The 23,333-nt window shown below is 43.6% G+C and overlaps 1 protein-coding gene across 1 annotated transcript; it reads right to left on the reverse strand.

Annotated features, from left to right (window-relative positions):
• On the reverse strand, positions 1–21,838 carry LOC139373703 (collagen alpha-2(IX) chain-like). Its single transcript, XM_071114581.1, has 32 exons — positions 21,599–21,838; positions 19,206–19,280; positions 17,540–17,575; positions 17,272–17,334; positions 15,662–15,715; positions 15,532–15,567; positions 14,856–14,879; positions 14,570–14,623; positions 14,401–14,454; positions 12,692–12,742; positions 9,482–9,538; positions 8,819–8,872; positions 8,000–8,053; positions 7,323–7,376; positions 6,797–6,850; positions 6,648–6,701; positions 6,474–6,527; positions 5,880–5,933; positions 5,452–5,505; positions 4,621–4,665; positions 4,439–4,492; positions 4,162–4,215; positions 3,978–4,031; positions 3,777–3,848; positions 3,298–3,333; positions 3,116–3,160; positions 2,898–2,930; positions 2,313–2,459; positions 2,049–2,103; positions 1,754–1,942; positions 1,562–1,639; positions 1–1,249 (listed from the first exon to the last, which is right to left on the reverse strand). Exons 1-32 carry the CDS (start codon positions 21,668–21,670, stop codon positions 1,044–1,046), a joined length of 2,076 nt encoding a protein of 691 aa, XP_070970682.1. The 5' UTR covers positions 21,671–21,838; the 3' UTR covers positions 1–1,043.
• Positions 21,839–23,333: the final 1,495 nt, after the last annotated feature.

Raw genomic sequence — 23,333 nt, forward strand, 5'->3', positions numbered from 1 at the left:
TCATTTGAACATTGAAACTTTATTGCTGATTAGATTCATTAACACAGGGGTTGTTTTGGTCGGTTCATATTCTAACCCATCCTCTTTTTTTTCTCTACATAAAATCAACACACATTTACAAAGATTTACAGCACTGTATTATGGGAGATAGATGGGAGTGCCCATCAGAATATGCTGTTGCCAGGCAACTACAGGAAAATATCAAATCTAAAGAAATCATTTGTTTCTAAATGAGGCGAAAGCAGACGGGGGTGGCACTGTACATGTGAACAAAAAGGGGTTTGACTATTTCACTCAAGCATACAGGTGACAGATTTAGCAATACATCTTCCAAAGGTACAGTATGGAGTGTAGATTTAGATTTCAATATTTTATTGGTACCTTTGTGTACACTTGTACGGCACTTCTTGTTTGGTGGGGAGAGGAGGTGGGCATATGCTTGCATTATTTCCCTCAAAACATATATTTAAATATAAATATTTCAGATATAAATCAATCCAATTTAAAGTGACCACGGTACAAAACAAAAACACCAATCATTGGACTCAAAGTATATCTCTGCTCCTCCCAGTCCAGGGGCTACGGCTGATGATGACGTCATCAATGATGTCACTGGACATGATATTCAGATGTCACTACGTCTCTCTCTCTCATTCTCTCTCCCTCTGTGGTGGGGGTGGGGCAGTTGGACGTGACTGATATTTACATCCGCCAATCCCTGACCAGAGATTATAAATTCAGAGGGGTGTTATTGGCTGTGAGTGGCTGTCATCATGGTGATTTAAAGTGGGTGGATGTGGTATGTGTTGCAAACAGAGTCTCTAAACAGTAGAACTGAAGGTCATCAGTTTAAGGGTCAGGGAACAACATCATTCACGATCGTATTGCCCCCACATCTCGCTCTCAATGATATCCAATGAAGGAGAGTGGTCTCTCTCTTTCTCTCTCCTCTATCCCTCCTCTCTCTCTTCTGTCTGTCTCTCTCTCTCTCTCTCTCTCTCTCCCTCCTGGTGTTGTGGGGCTCTTGATGGAGAGGTCTCAGGTTAGACTCCGGGGCCCTTGACCCTGGCGGAGTCCTGTAGTCTGGGGGAGGTGTAGGCCGAGGCAGCTAGGCAGGCTGCAGCCTCACAGAACCCTGGAAGACCAGTGGGGCCCGCCTTACCGGGACGACCAGCCTCTCCTGCCGAGCCCTGGGGGCCTCGCTCGCCAGGCTTACCGTTTCGAGCCACGCCGTCAATACCAGGAGGACCTGAGGAGGTAGAGGAGGAGAGAGAAAAAAGAGATAATTAATTTACTACATTCCTTTGAAGAGAGTTTCAGTTTTACACTGTAACTTCCTCAGGTAAGTTGGTACAGCTTCTTAATAACTGGATAGATGTGTAGAGGAAGGTCACTTCTAAGTGTGTGTGTGTGTGTGTGTGTGTGTGTGTGTGTGTGTGTGTGTGTGTGTGTGTGTGTGTGTGTGTGTGTGTGTGTGTGTGTGTGTGTGTGTGTGTGTGTGTGTGTGTGTGTGTGTGTGTGCGTGTGTGCGTGTGTTAGGAGAGTGCATGTGGTGCCTCACCTGGTATTCCAGGGGGTCCTGGCTGACCAGGATGTGGTTTGCCAGAATTTCCTCTGTCTCCCTTTGCTCCTCTCTTTCCTGAGAGAAAGATGGAGGGGTGGAGAGGGGTCAGTGATCTTTTCTAAGTTATATTACTTTTTGAGTGATCAGTGTCTCATTTTTATCTGGAACGTCACCCATTTCAGTTTCTACCTTTCAGTCCGGTGTTGCCAATCTGGCCGGAGGCTCCAAACATGCCAGGGATGCCGCGGGCGCCGGTGAGGCCGTGTGGGCCCTGACCACCGGGAGCTCCTGGGGGTCCAGGAGGACCAGGGGGACCCATGACACCGGCTCCACCCAGTACGGCACGCTTAGCGCTCACCGCTACAGCCGCCAGACGCTCTGGATGAGGAAAATAGAGGATGTATATTAGCTATAGTACGTATAGTCCATGTTTTACCCAGATACTCAGTAGACTCAGCAGATTTATAATGTTGTGATCTCCTACCTTGCAGCATCTTCAGAACCACCTCAATGATGTGCTGGTCAGATGCATCCCGTCCCTGTAGAGGAGCAAGGAGAGGGAGAGAGAGAGAGAAAGATGGATGACAGGATGGTAAATGATGGATAGAGGAAAGGAAGGTAGAGGAGAGGAAAGAAAACATACAAACCAATCATCAATCAATAAGTCAGTCACTAGCATTCTCTAGTCAGTATAATCACACCACAATCTCACTAATCCCTGCTTTTCCCTCCGCTCGTTAGGACTCACAGCTGCCCCCACGATTCCTGGCATGCCTGGCAGTCCTCTCTCGCCGTTGAGGCCACGAGGCCCGGGCAGTCCTCCTGGTCCCTGGTCTCCTGGTTTACCTGAGTCTCCTGTGGGGCCGTTGAACCCTTGCTCTCCCCTCACTCCTTGCTGTGGAGGAAAGAGGAACAAATTAGATCCAAAATGACAGCACTGTTTGATGCTAAGATAGCATTTGATTAGCATTGACTAGCTTCAACTAGTTTCAACTAACTTCGACTTACCTTTGACTAGCTTCAACTAGCTTCAAATGTCCTGGACTAGCTTCAACTAGCTTCAACTAGTTCCAATTAGCTTTAACTGGCATTGACTAGATTTGACAAGTTTTAAATAGCTTTGATTTGCTTCAACTAGTATTGAATAGTTTTGAATAGCTTCCACTAGCTTTGATTAGTTTCTACTAGTATTAACTAGCTTTGATTAGTTTCTACTAGTATTAAATAGCTTTGAATAGCTTCAACTAGCTTTGATTAGTTTTGACTATCTTTGACTGGCTTCCATCTGCTATCAATGAGGTGTGATTGGATGGGACCCCAGTGATGTTCTTACCTGTCCTTTGGGTCCAGGCTCTCCACCCAAACCCTGTCAGAGGACGAGAAAGAGAGAGACAGACATACAGACAGGTCAGTCCACTCCAGTCTGAAATACTAACTGTGGCTCTACAGTTAGGAAGTTTGAATTTTCCCCTTAGATTCAATCATTCCTCTTCACGAATTTAAAGATATGATGCATTTTCTCCCCCATCTCATCCTGATAAAGCCACTCACCGTCTCTCCTTTCTCCCCAGCCAAGCCTTCTACACCAGGATCCCCCTGAAAGATGAGAGAACGAGAAAGAACCAGTTAAATCAATTGACCATTGGCCAATGCCTATTGCTATAGCAGTCATTGTGGATACTTCAGCATGCGGCCACGCCATTGGTTAAAGTAACAGGCTTACTGCTACTCACAAAGTCACCCTTCGCCCCAACTTTTCCTTGGAATCCCTGTGAAGACAGACAAGTCCCACAGTAAATACTTAATACATTATAGTAAAGAGCAAAGACAATATATTGATCTGGCCAAGGACTGCAGGAGACACAGCGCACAGTAAGAAAGATGTAGTTTCATCTAAAGACATGGGAGATGACGACTCTAGTGCTATCATTTATATTGCTTAGGCTCTGTGCGAGAGAACGGCTGCAGGATTCGTGGTTCAACATTGCCACCACTGGGCCGTTTGGGTAACTGCATGATCACGTGTATGGTTAGACTCAAATGAATCCCTATTGTGACTTCAATGTTCAACACAAACGAACACACGAATGCACTCGCACGGACACATACAAACAATGTCTCGATACATACACCTCTGTAAACTTACAGATGCAAGAGCACACACAAGCAAACATGTATTTTACGCAGGTACACACAAACACAAAACACACACCTTATCTCCCTTAGTTCCTGAGATGCCTTGAGCCCCTGGAACACCCATGGGTCCTCTCATACCCTTGTTGCCCTGCAGAGACACAACAACACTTAGATTATATTCTTGCCTAGATGTGTGTCGACTTGTTGGTCAAGTGAAGACAACCACTGATTTAGACAAAACTGTATGTTTGTGCTGAGCTGTACAGAAGTGACTTACTGCCTTGCCGAGAACACCCTGTGGCCCTACAGCTCCCCTCTGGCCTCTGTCACCCTGAGGGAGAGAAGGAGAGAGGAGAAAGAGAGGTATCAGAGAAAGACAGAGCGAGAGAGAGAGTTATCGTGATGGTGACTTGTTGTAGTGATGGTGACTTGTTATAATGACGGATTGTTGGAGAAGATACCTTAGGACCAGGAACACCCTCCATACCAGCTTCACCAGGAAGACCAGGCTCACCCTGAGAGAGAGAGAGAGAGAGAGAGAGAGAGAGAGAGAGAGAGAGAGAGAGAGAGAGAGAGAGAGAGAGAGAGAGAGAGAGAGAGAGAGAGAGAGAGAGAGAGAGAGAGAGAGAGAGAGAGAGAGAGAGAGTTAAGATCCTCATATCAGCAACAGCCACAATAAAAATATGCATTCTGCTGTGTAAAAAACAAACAAACACATGAGCAAGTGAGGTGACCTACCTGAGGTCCTGGGGCACCAGACATTCCAACATGGCCTCTGGGACCAGGCTCTCCCTGAAGGGAAACCGAACAGGAAGTGGTTATCAGTTGAGGGAGTCTAAGCACGTTAAATGACCTTCCTGTTTTCTTTATTGTGGTGATGCAGAAGGACAATAAAAGGTGATGATTGGTCATAGCCTTACCTTGCCTCCAGGTCCACCCTTGGTTCCGGGGCTGCCAGGCAAACCCTATCAGAGAGACAAGGTCAAAGAGAAGGTCAAAGGTCAAATAAAGGGCTTCTAAGTGACCCCTAATTCTATGTTTCTACTTTACAACTGTCTTCAAGCTTTTCAGTGGTGTTGGTGTCACAGCAGTGGCCAGACATATTGTGTGTGTGTGTGTGTGTGTGTGTGTGTGTGTGTGTGTGTGTGTGTGTGTGTGTGTGTGTGTGGCTACTGCCATGGCTGAGTAGATGATAATCTATGTGCCAGTGTTAAAAGTCTGCGACTGTGTTAAACATTGATGGTGTGTATCATAGAACTCCCAAGCTCCATTACTCTCTCTCTCTCTCACACACACACACACACACACACACACACACACACACACACACACACACACACACACACACACACACACACACACACACACACACACACAAACATTTGATTATGATGAATCACTCGCCGGTGGAGAGATGCAGCAATTTCAAGGTGGTTTAAATTCCAAAAAGGCTTGAGTCTAAGGGTCAAGCTGGATGCTTGCCCAGAAAACACAGATAATTCCCAGCTCGTTTTTTGTCTGTCTGTTTTTTTGTTCTGTGCATGTGGGGGGGGTGACTTATGGAGGTGAGGAGACTCACCCTTTCTTTACCTGTTCTGGGTGACAATGAGGGGTTAGAGCTGGGTTTGTTTACATGGACTAACTGAGGTCAATCACTCTCTCTCGTTCCTTCTCACAATCATAACGATGGGCACACGAACACACACACATTAACACACACACAGATGTTGGATACCAAACTTGCTACTCACTGCTGTTCCCTGGTGACCGGGACCACCAGGCCTCCCAGCCTGCCCTGGGGCACCCTACAGAGAGAGGAAGAAGAGACTCATCATCATCAACTTCATTATTATCATTATCATCATCACCATTATCAACATCACCATTATTAACATCACCTTTATCATTGCCATTATCACCATTACCATCCCCGTCTTCCACATCACTATTATCATTGTCGACATTATCATTATCCCCGCCATTATCACCACCACCATTATCACAACCACCACCACTACCATTATCACCACCATTACATCACCATTATCATCATCATTATTATTATGTCATCATTATCATCATCACCATATTCGTCACATGACCATTAATCCAAGTAAGATCCAGGGACAGCTACAACTACAGCTACAGGTGCATAGATTACATCTACGCCAGGCCTTACCTTGATTCCAGGGATGCCAGGAGTGCCGTCCTTTCCATCAATACCAGGCAGACCCTGAAACACCAGACAGAAGTTACCATAATACTGTATGGCTAACCATATCTCCAACACAGTTAATAGGTACGACACAGTAGACTAGAATATGAACTGTAGACTGTATTACATTGTAGTAATAGTAGATACCAGACTAGAATATGAACAGTAGACTGTGTTACATTGTAGTAATAGTAGATACCAGACTAGAATATGAACAGTAGACTGTATTACATTGTAGTAATAGTAGATACCAGATTAGAATATGAACAGTAGACTGTGTTACATTGTAGTAATAGTAGATACCAGACTAGAATATGAACAGTAGACTGTGTTACATTGTAGTAATAGTAGATACCAGACTAGAATATGAACAGTAGACTGTGTTACATTGTAGTAATAGTAGATACCAGACCACAATATGAACAGTAGACTGTGTTACATTGTAGTAATAGTAGATACCAGACCACAATATGAACAGTAGACTGTGTTACATTGTAGTAATAGTAGACACCAGACTATAATATTAAATAGACAAGTGAAGTCAGGGTGTTCACTCACGTTCTCTCCCTTCTTGCCAACGGCTCCATGTGGGCCCTTGATACCTCGGCCACCCTGTAGAAAAGATTATTATCATAATCTTCATCAACATCATGATTATTATCATCCTCCTCATCCGTGTGAGTAAGTTAGACACTGATGAAAAACTGGATAGCTGGCAGATAAAACACTCACCAAATCTCCTTTCTTCCCAGCCTCTCCAGGTGGTCCCTGGGGTCCCTCCTCACCCTACCGGGGAGAGACAAACACTTCTGATCAGATTTATCAATTAAACCTATCAACTCACAATTGGAAATACCAGTTTCCAAGACCTAGATACTCACTGGGGGTCCAGGTTGGCCAACTGGTCCGTTGATGCCCTTGTAACCACGAGGTCCCTGCGAGGTAGGAAATGATAATGAGTGCTCATTGGTATTTCAGGAAGTAGATTAAAGGTCATGCATAGTAATAAATGGCTTGTATGTTTCGACTCTTATTTATATTTATGTATCTCCTTCAGTATCTATGTACATGCTAATGAGCACTAACATGCTAACCACTGTGATAAAAGGATGATTATCAGGTAGCGATTAATACTTTTGACAAATATGAGATACACAAACAGCCAGCCATTCTGCTTGGCACCTAGCTGGACCTGGGCGCTAACTTGGCTAACACAGCTAATGCTAAGATGGACGGCTCTCCTGGATCATTAACTATAGATGGAGGAACAGTGGCCCCAGACAACACCCAGAGAGAGAGAAAGAAGGGGGAGGGGAAAAGACAGGGAGAGAGAGAGAGAGTTTGGGATTCTCTCCATATGAGGTGGAGGATGGAGGGAGTGAGGTAGAGAGATGTGTTGTAACTTACCACTTCTCCCTTGGGGCCCATCATTCCAGGGTAACCCCTCAATCCCATAGGACCCTGACATGGAGAGAAAGAGAGTTGAAATAAAGGACAAAGTGGCATCATATCTGTATTTCATTCTCACAACGTCTGGGCTCTGACCATATTGCTGTACTATAATGTTTTCATAACATTGTGTATCTATACATCGCAGTGCTAGCTCTGCCACTAGAGATTCTGGGTTCGAGTCCAGGCTTTGTCGCAGTCAGTCGCGACCGGGAGACCAATGGGGCGGCGCACAATTGGCCCAGCGTCGTCCGGGTTATGGGAGGGTTTGGCCGGCAGGGATGTCCTTGTCCCATCGTGCACTAGCGACTCCTGTGGCGGGCCGGGCACAGTGCACGCTGACATGGTCGCCAGGTTTACGATGTTTCCTCTGACACATTGGTGCAGCTGGCTTCCAGGTTAAGTGGGCATTGTATCAAGAAGCAGTGCGGTTTGGTTGGGTTGTTTCGGAGGACACACGGCTCTAGACCTTCACCTCTCCTGAGTCCGTACGGGAGTTGCAGCGATGAGACAAGACTGTAACTACTAATTGGATACCACCGAATTGGGGAGAAAAAGGGGTAAACAAATCTATATATAAAACAAAAGAAACATTGTGTATCTAAGTTCAGTCATAGGTAGATGAAGGTCATTACCGGGGGTCCTGGGATTCCCTGTTCCCCAGAGACGCCGACCTCTCCCTTCGTACCCTGAGAGAGAGAGAGAGAGCAAGCGAGAGGGAGAAGGAGAGCGATAGAAATGAAAAGTGTGACAATAACATCTCAGAGTGTTTCATGTATGTAATGGTGCCAGCTGATTATCTCTACCACATAACTCCTTAGTAAATAGAAGCTAACTGAAACCGGCCAGCAGAATGAAGTGTTCTCTGTGTGTGTTCATGTTAGTGCCTCTGACTCAGTCACTGAGCAGTGATCAGCAGTGCAGTGCCAGACTGAGACAGACAGAGTGCAGATCAGGTGCTAAACCTTCCTACTCTGGAGGAGTGTCTCAGGTCCCACTGGGGGCTCATTAGCTCTGCTTAAAGCACCAGGCTGAGTAGGCCGCTCTAACTCCTACTCTCTTATCCACTCCACATGTACCTGGCTCTCAACCATCCCTTTCATCTGAGCTCACTGCGTGCTGCCTGGCTGCCCGGGCCAGGCCTGACTAATCTCACCCAGATTAGTGCCAGTCATGTGCCTCAGGGGGCTTCATTAGCGCTAAACCTGCTTCTTCTACTGGTGTGTGTGTGTGTGTGTGTGTGTGTGTGTGTGTGTGTGTGTGTGTGTGTGTGTGTGTGTGTGTGTGTGTGTGTGTTTGTTACTGTGTTTCAGATAGATCCAAGACCATGCATCTGTAACCTATTAAACTTTGTTGTGGATGCGCTTGCAGGTGTCAATGATTAGCCAGAGACCCACAAAACACAGAAACGCTGGGATGTCAATAAACAGATAGACAGACTCGATAAGACTCACCAGTTTCCCGATGCTACCAGGCTCTCCCAGCACACCAGCACGACCTTTGTGTCCCTAAAAGAGAATATTAAGTTAGTTTACTGTTATAACAGTAATAGATGTCCATGCATACTCCACAAGACATGCCAAATCCAGAACAGGCTATGGAAGGTGCACAGTACTACATAGAGCCATGACTACATGGAACTCTATTCCACATCACATAACTGATGCAAGCAGTAGCATCAGATTTAAAAACAGATAAAAATACACCTTATGTTACAGTGGGGACTGTGAAGAGACACACACACACACAATGGTACAGACACACACAAAAGCTAGCACACGCACTCTACACACACATACCTTGTAATATTGTTGTATGGTGATATTACATTTTGTATTGTAGATATGTAGTGGTGTAATAATGTTACATTATGGACTGTTTTATCTTTTGTTTTAAATGTAATTTTTGGACCCCAGGAAGAGTAGCTGCTGCCTTGGCAACAGCTAATGTGGATCCCTAATAGATACAAATAGATGTTTAAATCAATGAACTAATTATTCAGCCAATACATGACAGCAGCACTGACAGGAATACTGTAAACAGAATACAGAATATCCTTATTTTGATTTTTGAATATCCTTATTTAGATTTTTTCCCTTCGATGATGACTCACTTACCTTGACCCCCTGCAGTCCCTGGGGACCCTTAGGCCCTGCTGGGCAGTTGATTGGACACTGTAGAGAGAAAGAGCGAGAGAGAGAGAGAGAGAGAGAGAGAGAGAGAGAGAGAGAGAGAGAGAGAGAGAGAGAGAGAGAGAGAGAGAGAGAAATAGGTGGTTGAGAGAGAAAGAGAGGACGGAAGGTACCCAAAAAGGGTTCTACTTGGAACCCAAAATGTTTTTTTCTAAGAGTCTATGGGGGGGAGGAAGAGTGAGGAGAACACCAAAGTCACAAGTCTAAGTATAATTGAATATCCTCGGCCAAAAGTGAACAAAGCAACACTACAGTATGAGGGACATGGATGAAGATAGGGTGTGGGAGGGTGCGGGCGGTGCATGGATGAAGGGAGTGAGAGGGGCTTGAGGGAGGCTGTGAATCCTCTTTCGGTGTCAGATGAAAGGAGAGAGAGGGAGAGAAAGAGAGATAGACGGTTGGAGAGAAAGATAGTTTATGAGAGAAAGAGTGTGAATCTTCTGTGACAGGACCCTTCTCTAATGAGAGCGAGGGAGGAGGAGAAAAAAGGAGAGAGGAATTGATGAGGACTCTAGAGGACTCTAGTTCCTCCTGTCTCTAGAGCTGACACTGCCACACAATTCCCTCCCTTATAACCAGCTCCCAGAGACAGTGGAATAGAACATATACAGTGGGGTAGAACAGATACAGTGGGTTAGAACAGGTACAGTGAGGTAGAATAGGTACAGTGGGGTAGAACAGATACAGTGAGGTAGAACAGGTACAGTGGGGTAGAACAGATACAGTAGGGTAAAACAGATACAGTGGGGTAGAACAGATACAGTGGAATAGAACAGATACAGTAGGGTGGAACAGATACAGTAGGGTAGAACAGATACAGTGGAATAGAACAGATACAGTGGGGTAGAACAGATACAGTGGGGTAGAACAGATACAGTGGGGTAGAACAGATACAGTGTGGTAGAACAGATACAGTGGGGTAGAACAGATACAGTGGAATAGAACATATACAGTGGAATAGAACAGATACAGTGGAATAGAACATATACAGTGGAATAGAACATATACAGTGGAATAGAACAGATACAGTGGAATAGAACATATACAGTGGAATAGAACAGATACAGTGGAATAGAACAGATACAGTGGGGTAGAACAGATACAGTGGAATAGAACAGATACAGTGGAATAGAACAGATACAGTGGAATAGAACAGATACAGTGGGGTAGAACAGATACAGTGGAATAGAACAGATACAGAGGGGTAGAAGAGATACAGTAGAATAGAACAAATACAGTGGAATAGAACAGATACAGTGGGGTAGAACAGATACAGTGGAATAGAACATTTACAGTGGGGTAGAACAGATACAGTGGGGTAGAACAGATACAGTGGGGTAGAACAGATACAGTGGGGTAGAACAGATACAGTGGAATATAACATATACAGTGGAATAGAACAGATACAGTGGAATAGAACAGATACAGTGGGGTAGAACAGATACAGTGGAATAGAACAGATACAGAGGGGTAGAACAGATACAGTGGAATAGAACAAATACAGTGGAATAGAACAGATACAGTGGGGTAGAACAGATACAGTGGAATAGAACATATACAGTGGGGTAGAACAGATACAGTGGGGTAGAACAGATACAGTGGAATAGAACAGATACAGTGGGGTAGAACAGATACAGTGGAATAGAACAGATACAGTGGGGTAGAACATATACAGTAGGGTAGAACAGATGCAGTGGGGTAGAACAGGGACAGTGGGGTAGAACAGGTACATTGGGGTAGAACAGATACAGTGGGGTAGAACAGGTACAGTGAGGTAGAACAGGTACAGTGGGGCAGAACAGATACAGTGGGGTAGAACAGATACAGTGGGTTAGAACAGGTACAGTGAGGTAGAACAGGTACAGTGGGGTAGAACAGATACAGTGAGGTAGAACAGGTACAGTGAGGTAGAACAGGTACAGTACAGTGGGGCAGAACAGATACAGTGGGGTAGAACAGATACAGTGGGTTAGAACAGGTACAGTGAGGTAGAATAGGTACAGTGGGGTAGAACAGATACAGTGAGGTAGAACAGGTACAGTGGGGTAGAACAGATACAGTAGGGTAGAACAGATACAGTGGGGTAGAACAGATACAGTGGAATAGAACAGATACAGTAGGGTAGCACAGATACAGTAGGGTAGAACAGATACAGTGGAATAGAACAGATGCAGTGGAATAGAACAGATACAGTGGGGTAGAACAGATACAGTGGGGTAGAACAGATACAGTGTGGTAGAACAGATACAGTGGGGTAGAACAGATACAGTGGAATAGAACATATACAGTGGAATAGAACAGATACAGTGGAATAGAACAGATACAGTGGAATAGAACATATACAGTGGAATAGAACATATACAGTGGAATAGAACAGATACAGTGGAATAGAACATATACAGTGGAATAGAACAGATACAGTGGAATAGAACAGATACAGTGGGGTAGAACAGATACAGTGGAATAGAACAGATACAGTGGAATAGAACAGATACAGTGGAATAGAACAGATACAGTGGGGTAGAACAGATACAGTGGAATAGAACAGATACAGAGGGGTAGAAGAGATACAGTAGAATAGAACAAATACAGTGGAATAGAACAGATACAGTGGGGTAGAACAGATACAGTGGAAGAGAACATTTACAGTGGGGTAGAACAGATACAGTGGGGTAGAACAGATACAGTGGGGTAGAACAGATACAGTGGAATATAACATATACAGTGGAATAGAACAGATACAGTGGAATAGAACAGATACAGTGGGGTAGAACAGATACAGTGGAATAGAACAGATACAGAGGGGTAGAACAGATACAGTGGAATAGAACAAATACAGTGGAATAGAACAGATACAGTGGGGTAGAACAGATACAGTGGAATAGAACATATACAGTGGGGTAGAACAGATACAGTGGGGTAGAACAGATACAGTGGAATAGAACAGATACAGTGGGGTAGAACATATACAGTAGGGTAGAACAGATACAGTGGGGTAGAACAGATACAGTGGAATAGAACAGATACAGTGGAATAGAACATATACAGTGGGGTAGAACAGATACAGTGGGGTAGAACAGATACAGTGGAATAGAACAGATACAGTGGAATAGAACAGATACAGAGGGATCTTACCTGGAAGTCTGCACTGCCCTCCTCTCCTCCCAAGAACTTCCCTGGAGGTCCCTAGAGAAAGAGAGAGTGACAACAATATATGTTTGAATAGAGAAATATGCAAAGAAAACAGAAGACATATGAAGTGAGAGAGAGAGAGAGAGAGAGAGAGAGAGAGAGAGAGAGAGAGAGAGAGAGAGAGAGAGAGAGAGAGAGAGAGAGAGAGAGAACGAGCGAGAGAGAGAGAGAGAGAGAGAGAGAGAGAGAGAGAGAGAGAGAGAGAGAGAGAGAGAGAGAGAGAGAGAGAGAGAGAGAGAGAGAGAGAGAGAGAGAGAGAGAGAGAGAGAGAGAGAGAGAGAGAGAGAGAGAGAGAGAGAGAACGGGAATGAGAGCGAGAAAGAAGAAGACTAAGGTGATCATTGTTTAAGACAGTGCTGAGGCAGCTGTTCTGACTGCGTGTGTCCTGAGTTTCAGTACAACATGGCCCCCCTCAGCTGAGGTATGCAGGAAGCAGTGAGATGAGACAGGGGAGCCAGATCTAATGGGACTTTATTTACTCTGCAACACCGGTAAACCAAGACAAATAGACTCCCCATGGCTGGGAGCATCACTCTCTGTGAGGCTCCTCCACACCTGAAATCACTCCCTGTGTACATTGTAGAAGAACTGGCGAGCTAAGAGACACACACAGCTCTGTGTACAATTATGCTTCATTGAGCTGCTCTGGGGAGCATACTGGTACACTTACTGGTGAGAATGTACTGGTCATCTGGACTGGGATTACGGGGTTATCTCTGGAACAATGGTTTCTTGCTTGTAACGAAACGTTTTTCTTTTGCGTTAAGTTATTGGTTTCTTACAAGTTTTATTTATGACTTATTACAGCCCACAACATCTTACTGGTTTCCTACAGGTTTTATTTATGACTTATTACAGCCCACAACATCTTACTGGTTTCCTACAGGTTTTATTTATGACTTATTACAGCCCACAACATCTTACTGGTTTCCTACAGGTTTTATTTATGACTTATTACAGCCCACAACATCTTACTGGTTTCCTACAGGTTTTATTTATGACTTATTACAACCCACAACATCTTACTGGTTTCCTACAGGTTTTATTTATGACTTATTACAACCCACAACATCTTACTGGTTTCCTACAGGTTTTATTTATGACTTATTACAGCCCACAACATCTTACTGGTTTCCTACAGGTTTTATTTATGACTTATTACAGCCCACAACATCTTACTGGTTTCCTACAGGTTTTATTTATGACTTATTACAGCCCACAACATCTTACTGGTTTCCTACAGGTTGTATTTATGACTTATTACAACCCACAACATCTTACTGGTTTCCTACAGGTTTTATTTATGACTTATTACAGCCCACAACGTCTTACTGGTTTCCTACAGGTTTTATTTATGACTTATTACAACCAACAACATCTTACTGGTTTCCTACAGGTTTTATTTATGACTTATTACAACCCGCAACATCTTACTGGTTTCCTACAGGTTTTATTTATGACTTATTACAGCTCACAACATCTTACTGGTTTCCTACAGGTTTTATTTATGACTTATTACAGCCCACAACATCTTACTGGTTTCCTACAGGTTTTAAGTTACTGGTTATTATTACTAGGTTGGTACTTGCTGGTTTTTACTTGTACTACATGTTTATTTACTGGTTTCTTGCTGGTTCTAGGTGTAAACTTACTGGTTTTCCTGGGGGTCCTGGAATTCCTGGAGGTCCAGGTGCTCCCAATATGCCCTGAGAGAAGAGGGAGCAAGAGGATGGTGGGAATGAAATGATGAAGATGAAGAGTAGCTAACAGATTCTGTAACGTATGCTATCTGACATAAGACAACAATGGTAAGGGTCTTACCTGAGATCCAGTCTGTCCAATTTTACCGGGGAGGCCGATTGGGCCCGGGGCTCCCTAAAGACAAAGAGGAAGAGAAAAAGACGGGGATCTTCATCCATCTGGCAGAAGAGGATACACTGCCAATGTAATTCCGTTCAGAATGTAATATGTAGTGTCTGACTAGTTCCAGAAGAGGATACACTGCCAATGTAATTCCGTTCAGAATGTAATATGTAGTGTCTGACTAGTTATTTTTTTGGGAGGAAGTCTTTAATTACAGGGATATAATTAACAAATAGCTACTTACAGCGAGCCCAGGCAGTCCGGGTCCCTACAGAGAGAGAGAGAGAGAGGGAATGGGAAAGGGGAATGAGAGATTAGTTAAGTCTGTGATTAGATTAGTTAAGTCTTTGTAATCATATAATCACAAACAAATGTGCATAATAACTCATGTATGATTTGTTTCAACAATTATCTTATTTGAATTGAATTAAGAGCAGATGTGTCTACAGAGACAGAACACTAGACAGACAGTGTTCATCAATCTAACCCAAACGTAGAGAAAGCAATCAATGTGTGTTCAATGTTTAATGTGTCAAAATAAGTAATGGAATTCATTGAATTCAATGCTTCATCCGAGCATATCACTAACTCCACTCTATCAATACAGTACAGTCTTTCTAGTCGTCTGTCAAATATAGCTACACAGCACCATCTAGTGTGCTTTACTGTAATTACATGTAGTCTTACTCAACCTGCCTTAACCACAGATCTAGGATCAGATTACCTTGACTCCAAGTGTTATGTAACCCCTATGACTAGGGTCTCCCCCATACCTCTGTAATCCTAGTTAGGTCATGTGTGGGTAAAACTCTGGGCCCTACTGATGACGGAGGGTTAGTTCCAGTGGATTTGTAGTGTTCAGGCTATATGTAGTCTGTACTGAACAGTGTTCAGGTTCTGTTGAGTCCGTTAGTACTTACAGTGGGTCCAGGTTCACCACCAGGCCCAGGCTGGCCCTGTAGAAAACAACAATAAACAACAACAACAACAACATGAGGGTTTATTCTCTCATAGTTTGCATCCAATGTAGACTCCCACCATGGTCCTTACCTTAGGTCCAGGGTTCCCGACAGGACCCCGATCTCCCTTTGCTCCAATCAAACCCTGGAGACGTAGAGAGATAGAGTGATGTGTTCAGTCAGTAAGATCGGTTTGGATCACCAATAGAGTGTTACTTTAGTTCTGGACTTCAATAATGAGGTTGTCGTAAATATAAGATTGGTTTGGATTCATTATGTGCTCTAATAACACAGCACTGTAAGGTGACTTCTGTCTCTTCTAATGCTAAACTTTTATTGAACAGCCTGCTACTTTTTTCAGGACTCACCCCACAGTTTACAAACAAGTGCAGGGGCAGCACTTTCAAATGAAGTTGACAGATTGCACCTTTAGTGCCTGCCAGAGCCTGGGGATTGTGACATCTACTATACATGTGACCTGAATTCCCATTACAGCACTGAGACTATCAGTAGTCTGATTGGATTTGACACTTCCAGGTAATCGGCAGGAAAACTAGGATTGAGATTCCGGGCCGGATTACAGGGTAAATCCCTGTGGAATGTTTCTCAGCATGTGACTGTGAGACCAGCAGAGTGTGTTTCCGTTACCTTATTTAGAGAGAAGCAGTTTCCTGAAAACAGCCACCTTCATAACAACATGAAACTCAGTCTATCTAGCTAGGTTACAGTACATCAATGCATCAGGATTTACATCAATGCTTTTCACTCCTACATGTTTACACAAACACACAAACATTGTCTCTATTTTCTCTTTCTCACTCTCTTTCTATCTCTCTCTTTCTCCCCCACAAATTCATCCATTTCTCTTTCTCTGTCTCTCTCTCTCTCTCTCTCTCTCTCTCTCTCTCTCTCTCTCTCTCTCTCTCTCTCTCTCTCTCTCTCTCTCTCTCTATCTCTCTCTCTCTCTCTCTCTCTCTCTCTCTCTCTCTCTCTCTCTCTCTCTTTCTCTCTGTCTCTCTCTCTCTCTCTCTCTCTCTCTCTCTCTCTCTCTCTCTCTCTCTCTATCTCTATCTCTCTCTCTCTCTCTCTCTCTCTCTCTCTCTCTCTCTGTCTCTCTCTCTCTCTCTCTCTCTCTCTCTCTCTCTCTCTCTCTCTCTCTCTCTATCCCTCTCTCTCTCTCTCTCTCTCTCTCTCTCTCTCTATCTCTATCTCTCTCTCTCTCTCTCTCTCTCTCTCTCTCTCTCTCTCTCTCTCTCTCTCTCTCTCTCTCTCTCTCTCTCTCTCTCTCTCTCTCTCTCTCTCTCTCTCTCTCTCTCTCTCTCTCTCTCTCTCTCTCTCTCTCTCTCTCTCTCTCTCTCTCTCTCTCTCTCTATCCCTCTCTCTCTCTCTCTCTCTCTCTCTCTCTCTCTCTCTCTCTCTCTCTCTCTCTCTCTCTCTCTCTCTCTCTCTCTCTCTCTCTCTCTCTCTCTCTCTCTCTCTCTCTCTCTCTCTCTCTCTCTCTCTCTCTCTCTCTCTCTCTCTCTCTCTCTCTCTCTCTCTCTCTCTCTCTCTCTCTCTCTCTCTCTCTCTCTCTCTCTCTCTCTCTCTCTCTCTCTCTCTCTCTCTCTCTCTCTCTCTCTCTCTCTCTCTCCTTCACATTTTCTTTGTCTTGCTGTCAGTCTCTTACAGACACACTTAGCAGCTGATTGACAGGAGACTTACGTCAATGCCATTCTCTCCTGGAGCTCCACCTGGACCAGGTTCACCTGGCTCCCCCTTCAAGCCCTGAGAACAGCGACACAGCCATAGTCAGGTATACAAACACACACATCAGAGATATTGTCATTGTAAAGGGCACACACTCACACAAACACTATTGAACATGCACACAAACGCACACACACACAAAGAAACACCCTTGAATATGTATGCACACACACACACACACACACACACACACACACACACATATGCATATACATTAACTTACTGTCGGGCCAGGAAGACCAGGAGGTCCTTTCTCCCCCTGTGAAGAGAGAGAGGAACAAGAAAGAAAGACATGATATTAACAATTGGTATTGTATGTTCACTACTTTCTGAGATTGATGACATGGAAGTCAGTTTATGTAGATTACGAAGTCCTTGACATAGAATTCCTTGATGACAGCCCCTTGTTGATCTGGAAGGATTGGTGGACCCTCCCCCTGACCCAAACAGAAGACTATGGCTATATCTCAATACCGAACAGTGACTTCCTTACCTTATCTCCTTTCCTCAATCTGAACAGACTTTTCCTGTAAGTTCTGGACAAGTGAAAGTTCATTCCTGGTAGGCTCCCTAGTAACACTTTTTTATTACTTATTACTCCCACATTTATCAACTATTTACTAATCATAAGTAAAAGTATTTTTGCAGTCCCTAATCTAAAGTGTTATTTAACCCTAACCCTAACCCTAACATTTACATAACCCTAACTTAACCCTAAATGGTGTGCAATTGTTTTGTAAATGCCTTATAAATGGTTTATAATGGACCGTTAAAATAAAGTGTAACCCGCCCTCAATATTGCTTTCATTTAGCCAGTGTTTCAGATCAGGAATAAGAAAGATCAGATAAGGAGAGGAAGCCACTTTAGACCACTGAGATGCATAGTATCTAGTAGTGACATCAACCTATTGCGTATACACCTATCCCGTTCCATACAGATCTGCAAGGGTCATTTTGTCACAGGTGGAGATGAGGGGGAAAATGATTTTTTTTAAAGATCCAGCCATGATTGACAGCTCATGTTTGCTCCGCCCTCAATGTGGAGTGAGGGAACTTTCCAATCATGATAGGACTGGATAGGTATATATGGCAGAAACTAGTTGGAGCTATTGCTGACACCTACCCTAGTCCACCCAGGTCTGCAAAGGAGAGTGAACAAGGGCAGATGGGATGGAACAACCTTTTTGGAATGAAATGCAGCCGGCATCTACAGTTGGCCAGAATTGTGTTTCACAGCATACTTATTACAGCCCACCCTTTGGTGACATCACATACCATAGCAGATAAATATCTGACCCTGGAGCCCTCAAAAGCTATTCCAAGTTCTAGCCCACAAGAGAGGATCCATGTTCACATCAAACATCAACCTGCCAGTCCATAGCCTTCCATTAGTTAGATAGGGAATGTCCAACTGACTGAGGGAATTGACATAATCCTAAACCATTATCTTTAACAGTAGATCTACCTGGCTTTGGGGATGAAACGGCTCTTCAACTAATTGCATTGGATTAAAGCGTGCCTAACTTGTAACATCACATTCGTTTTGGATCATACAGGCCTCACCATTAGTTTCTTCCTTTGTCCACTCATGGTGTAATTCTGTATTCTCAACATGTTTTCAGAACATGGTTTTGTTTAGACTGAGAATACCTCAAAGGTATCACATCACTGCGATATGATCCCGAACCTTTCCCTCGGGAAGGAGATAAAGCCCCCAACTCAAAGACCTCTCTTGCTGTGGGAAACAGAGCTCTTTTGTGCCTCTGTGTTTTCATTCCGTCCGCCCTCTGGTGGTGTAACCGCTGTACTACCTCAGAGCGCTCTATTGGGTACAATGCCCGTCTTTGTGACAACCTGTTGACTCAGGGCGAAGCGGAGGTAATACTCACATCAATGCCGTCGGACCCGGGGGTGCCAGAGGGCCCAGGCAGGCCGGGATTGCCCTGAGGTCCTGGAGGACCGCTCTGGAAAAAATGAAAACAAAATGGAGCGTTTAGAAGTGTGCAGAGGTTTTGTAGATAATTACCTGGCCTTAGAATGTATCACTTTTTGGTATTCATCCAATTGGATACATATTATTTTCATACTATAAAGACAATGTGAGATAACTGTAATGCAGTAAAACATTTCACACGTTTTGGGATTGTGTGTGTCATTTTATTGTAGGCCTTTTGATAATGGAGACATGACTAGTTTTGATAATGGAGATATGACTAGTTTTGATAATGGAGACATGACTAGTTTTGATAATGGAGACATGACTAGTTTTGATAATGGAGATATGACTAGTTTTGATAATGGAGATGTGACTAGTTTTGATAATGGAGATATGACTAGTTTTGATAATGGAGACATGACTAGTTTTGATAATGGAGACATGACTAGTTTTGATAATGGAGATATGACTAGTTTTGATAATGGAGATATGACTAGTTTTGAACCAGGTGCTTTTTTGAACCAATGTTTGCATAGTCCTAATTGATAAATGAGGCACAGCAACGTCACATGAGACAATCACACATGATCAAGTGGGAATTAATAGCTACAATTAAATGTTATATTTCATGTGAATACAATCCTAGAAACAAGACAAATGCATCATAAACTTGAAGTGAATGAATCACCTAGAAACATCACCCATACCCATCACATTTTGATAAAGCATGTAAGGCCAATACAAATCCAATACCACTGGTAGCCTACACTCTTCCAACCTAAAAGGGTTGTTCGGCTGTCCTCATAGGAGAACCCTTTGTGAACCCTATTTGGTTCCAGGTAGAACACCTTTTCGTTTCGATGTAGAACCCTTTCCACAGAGGTTCTACAAGGAACCCAAAAGCATTCTACTTGGAACTTAAAAGGGTTCTAGCTGGAGCCAAAAATGGTTCTCCCATGGGGACAGCCGAAGAACCCTTTTGGAACACTTTTTTCTAAGACTGTATTTGGAACAATGTAAGAAATGTAATACAATTATCTAGAGCTCATGAAAATAAATATTTTTCATATAGAAATGTAAAAAATCTCACATCCTGTAAGAAGTATATTGCTTCCAAAATGGGTGTAAAACAAAAATATTTGTCACCAAGTAATCTAAGGTAGTAGGTAGGGGGAGGAAAGATGTTTACCAAAGCACTCCCCCCATCCCATCCCCTTCCTTTGGAAATGCAGTTCCTTGAATCGATTTCAATCAGTCTTATGCAGTCACAACACAGAATCCTCATACTGTGTGGAGATGTATTCCAGAATTCTGCCAATCATTTAGAAATAAGGTTGGGAATTCAATACAATGGTCCTGTTTGTTCAGACAGATCCACTGGTAACTTTCTGTTGGATAGCACGTAGGTGTGATTTGGTGGAGGGCATCTTATGGTCGGTCATTCTCTGTGTGTCTGTGTTTCTGTGTGCGCATGTGTGTGTGTGTGTGTGTGTGTGTGTGTGTGTGTGTGTGTGTGTGTGTGTGTGTGTGTGTGTGTGTGTGTGTGTGTGTGTGTGTGTGTGTGTGTGTGTGTGTGTGTTTGAATAGGGGGCTTCGCAGTAAAGGCACATGGGTGTCTTGAATACACGGCCTGGTGTGTGTGTGTGTGTGTGTGTGTGTGTGTGTGTGTGTGTGTGTGTGTGTGTGTGTGTGTGTGTGTGTGTGTGTGTGTGTGTGTGTGTGTGTGTGTGTGTGTGTGTGTGTGTGTGTGTCCAGCCGAATTCCAGTGTGCCGCTCTCCCTTGATGACTCTGTCCTGAATCTCCTTTTTGACAAACATTTGAAATGGTTTTGTCTCCCCTCCAACTGCTCTTCAGGAATAAAAAATTGAAATGGTTTTGTCTCCCCTCCAACTGCTCTTCAGAAATAAAGGAGACATTCCAATTCTTCATCTGTATTCAGGTAGAAACGTCATCCACAGAATCAAGGCACATAGTCCATGGCAGGAAGATACACTATATATGTATGTACAATGCCACATCACACAACACACACACATACACACACTACACAACTGATCTTCATGCAGCTCTAGACTCATCATTACAACAATGTTATGACTATGATGATACACTCAAGCCCTGAAACAAGATTGAATTCATTCACTTTTCTGAAACAACCCAATTCCAAAATGTATTTTTCCAACCACAACTAGTGGGTGTGACAACAAAACCATATCAAGCACAGTAGTCCCCATCTACCTTCACCACTAGTCCCTCTCTCCAAGGGGACTTCTATCTCACCATACCCCAGCCAGAAGCAACCCAGCCTGGGTACACCCCTAACCTCCCCTGTCCACTCCACTCACCACTTGGGCCAGAGCCAGGCACAGAGTCTGCAGGGCGACCCAGCTCTTCAACACAGCCGAGAGTCCAGTCATGATCCCTCTCTCCTCTCCCTCTCTCTCTCCTCAGCACTAAATCCTCTCTTCTCTTGCTTTCTCCCGCTCTCCCCTGTCTTCTCCTTCAAGCCGGGACAGAAACGTTAGGGAATCCAAAGGGGGATGGGGGCTATGTGCGCAGCCCCGAAGATTCCACCCAGTAAAAGTGGTGTAGAGGAATGGTTGGATGGAGGGAGAGATGGAATGAGAGAGAGGTGTAACACAGCCCTACAGCCTGCCCCAGTGAACACAGGAGCTCCTGAAAGCCCCTCACACACACACACACATACATGGAGACACAAACACACACACACACCAAGACACACACACACACACTGAGAAACACTTGTACACACCGCTGCCTCATGAATAATGTATCCCCATAGACAGGTTCCCACAATCTCATTGGACAAACAATGCTACTGCTCATGAATATGCACACACACAGCCAGATTCCCACATGCTGATTGGACACAAATGCTATCTAGCTCCGCCCTGAGGAAGGGGAGTTCATAAGTGATTGAAACTTGAGTGGCATGCCCCAATACTACAGTCAGTCGCCCCCTATCCCCTAGTTAGTTGTGTGGGTCTGACAAGATTGGATAGGTGTAAAGGCGTCTGCATGCATCCCATCCAAAACAGTTCGGAACAGTTGCTGAATATATTATGATGACATTTTGTGATGTTTTTGTTGGTTTTGGTGTTCGTCAAGGGTTTTTTCCAAGGGTTCCGGTTTAGAAGTACAGTTTCTACTGCTTCTACAGTTTTGCTTCGGTACTGATGCCCAGCCCAGAAAGACAATTCCCGTAGACGGCCACATAGAGAAGTCAGATTTGAAAATTCCTAATAAGACACTTATGTCATCACCTTTGTGCACAAAACATCCATTGAATTATTCAAATAATTGTCGCTGAGGCAGATCATTTTCATCACAACATAACATTTTATATTCATCAAAACGTTTTGGGATGAGGTGTTGATGTTGTCGTTGCTCGAGCTGCTCCTTGTGCACATTGAGTGCTGGTGTGCATGTGATGTTGGTCCATACAAATCAGATATACAGTGGGGCAAAAAAGTATTTAGTCAGCCACCAATTGTGCAAGTTCTACCACTTAAAAAGATGAGAGAGGCCTGTAATTTCCATCATAGGCACACTTCAAATATGACAGACAAAATGAGAAAAAAAATCCAAAAAATCACATTGTAGGATTTTTAATGAATTTATTTGCAAATTATGGTGGAAAATAAGTATTTGGTCAATAACAAAAGTTTATCTCAATTACATCTACTTTTGATAAATAAGTATATTGAATACTTGTAGACTTTTACTCAAGTAGTATTTTACTGGATGACTTTTACTCCTACTTGAGTCATTTTCTATTAAGGTATCTTTACTTTTACTCAAGTATGACAATTGGGTACTTTTTCCACCACTGCACTAATTTAATTCAAACATGTTGCGTTCTTTACACTGAGAAAGGGAATGCTTGACAAAGGCATTGTAAAGATGACTCCAACTGTAATAGTTCCTGATTAAAAAATGATCACATGAATGTCTTTTTAGTTTGTTGCAGATATGCTATCACTTCTTACAGTTGACCTCTAAGAGGCATACCAGCATACTGGTTCATGTTTTTGCATCTAGGTCTTGTCTGCTCTCTCT

Source organism: Oncorhynchus clarkii, chromosome 18, assembly GCF_045791955.1.
Source record: "Oncorhynchus clarkii lewisi isolate Uvic-CL-2024 chromosome 18, UVic_Ocla_1.0, whole genome shotgun sequence".
Taxonomy (NCBI): Eukaryota; Metazoa; Chordata; class Actinopteri; order Salmoniformes; family Salmonidae; genus Oncorhynchus; species Oncorhynchus clarkii.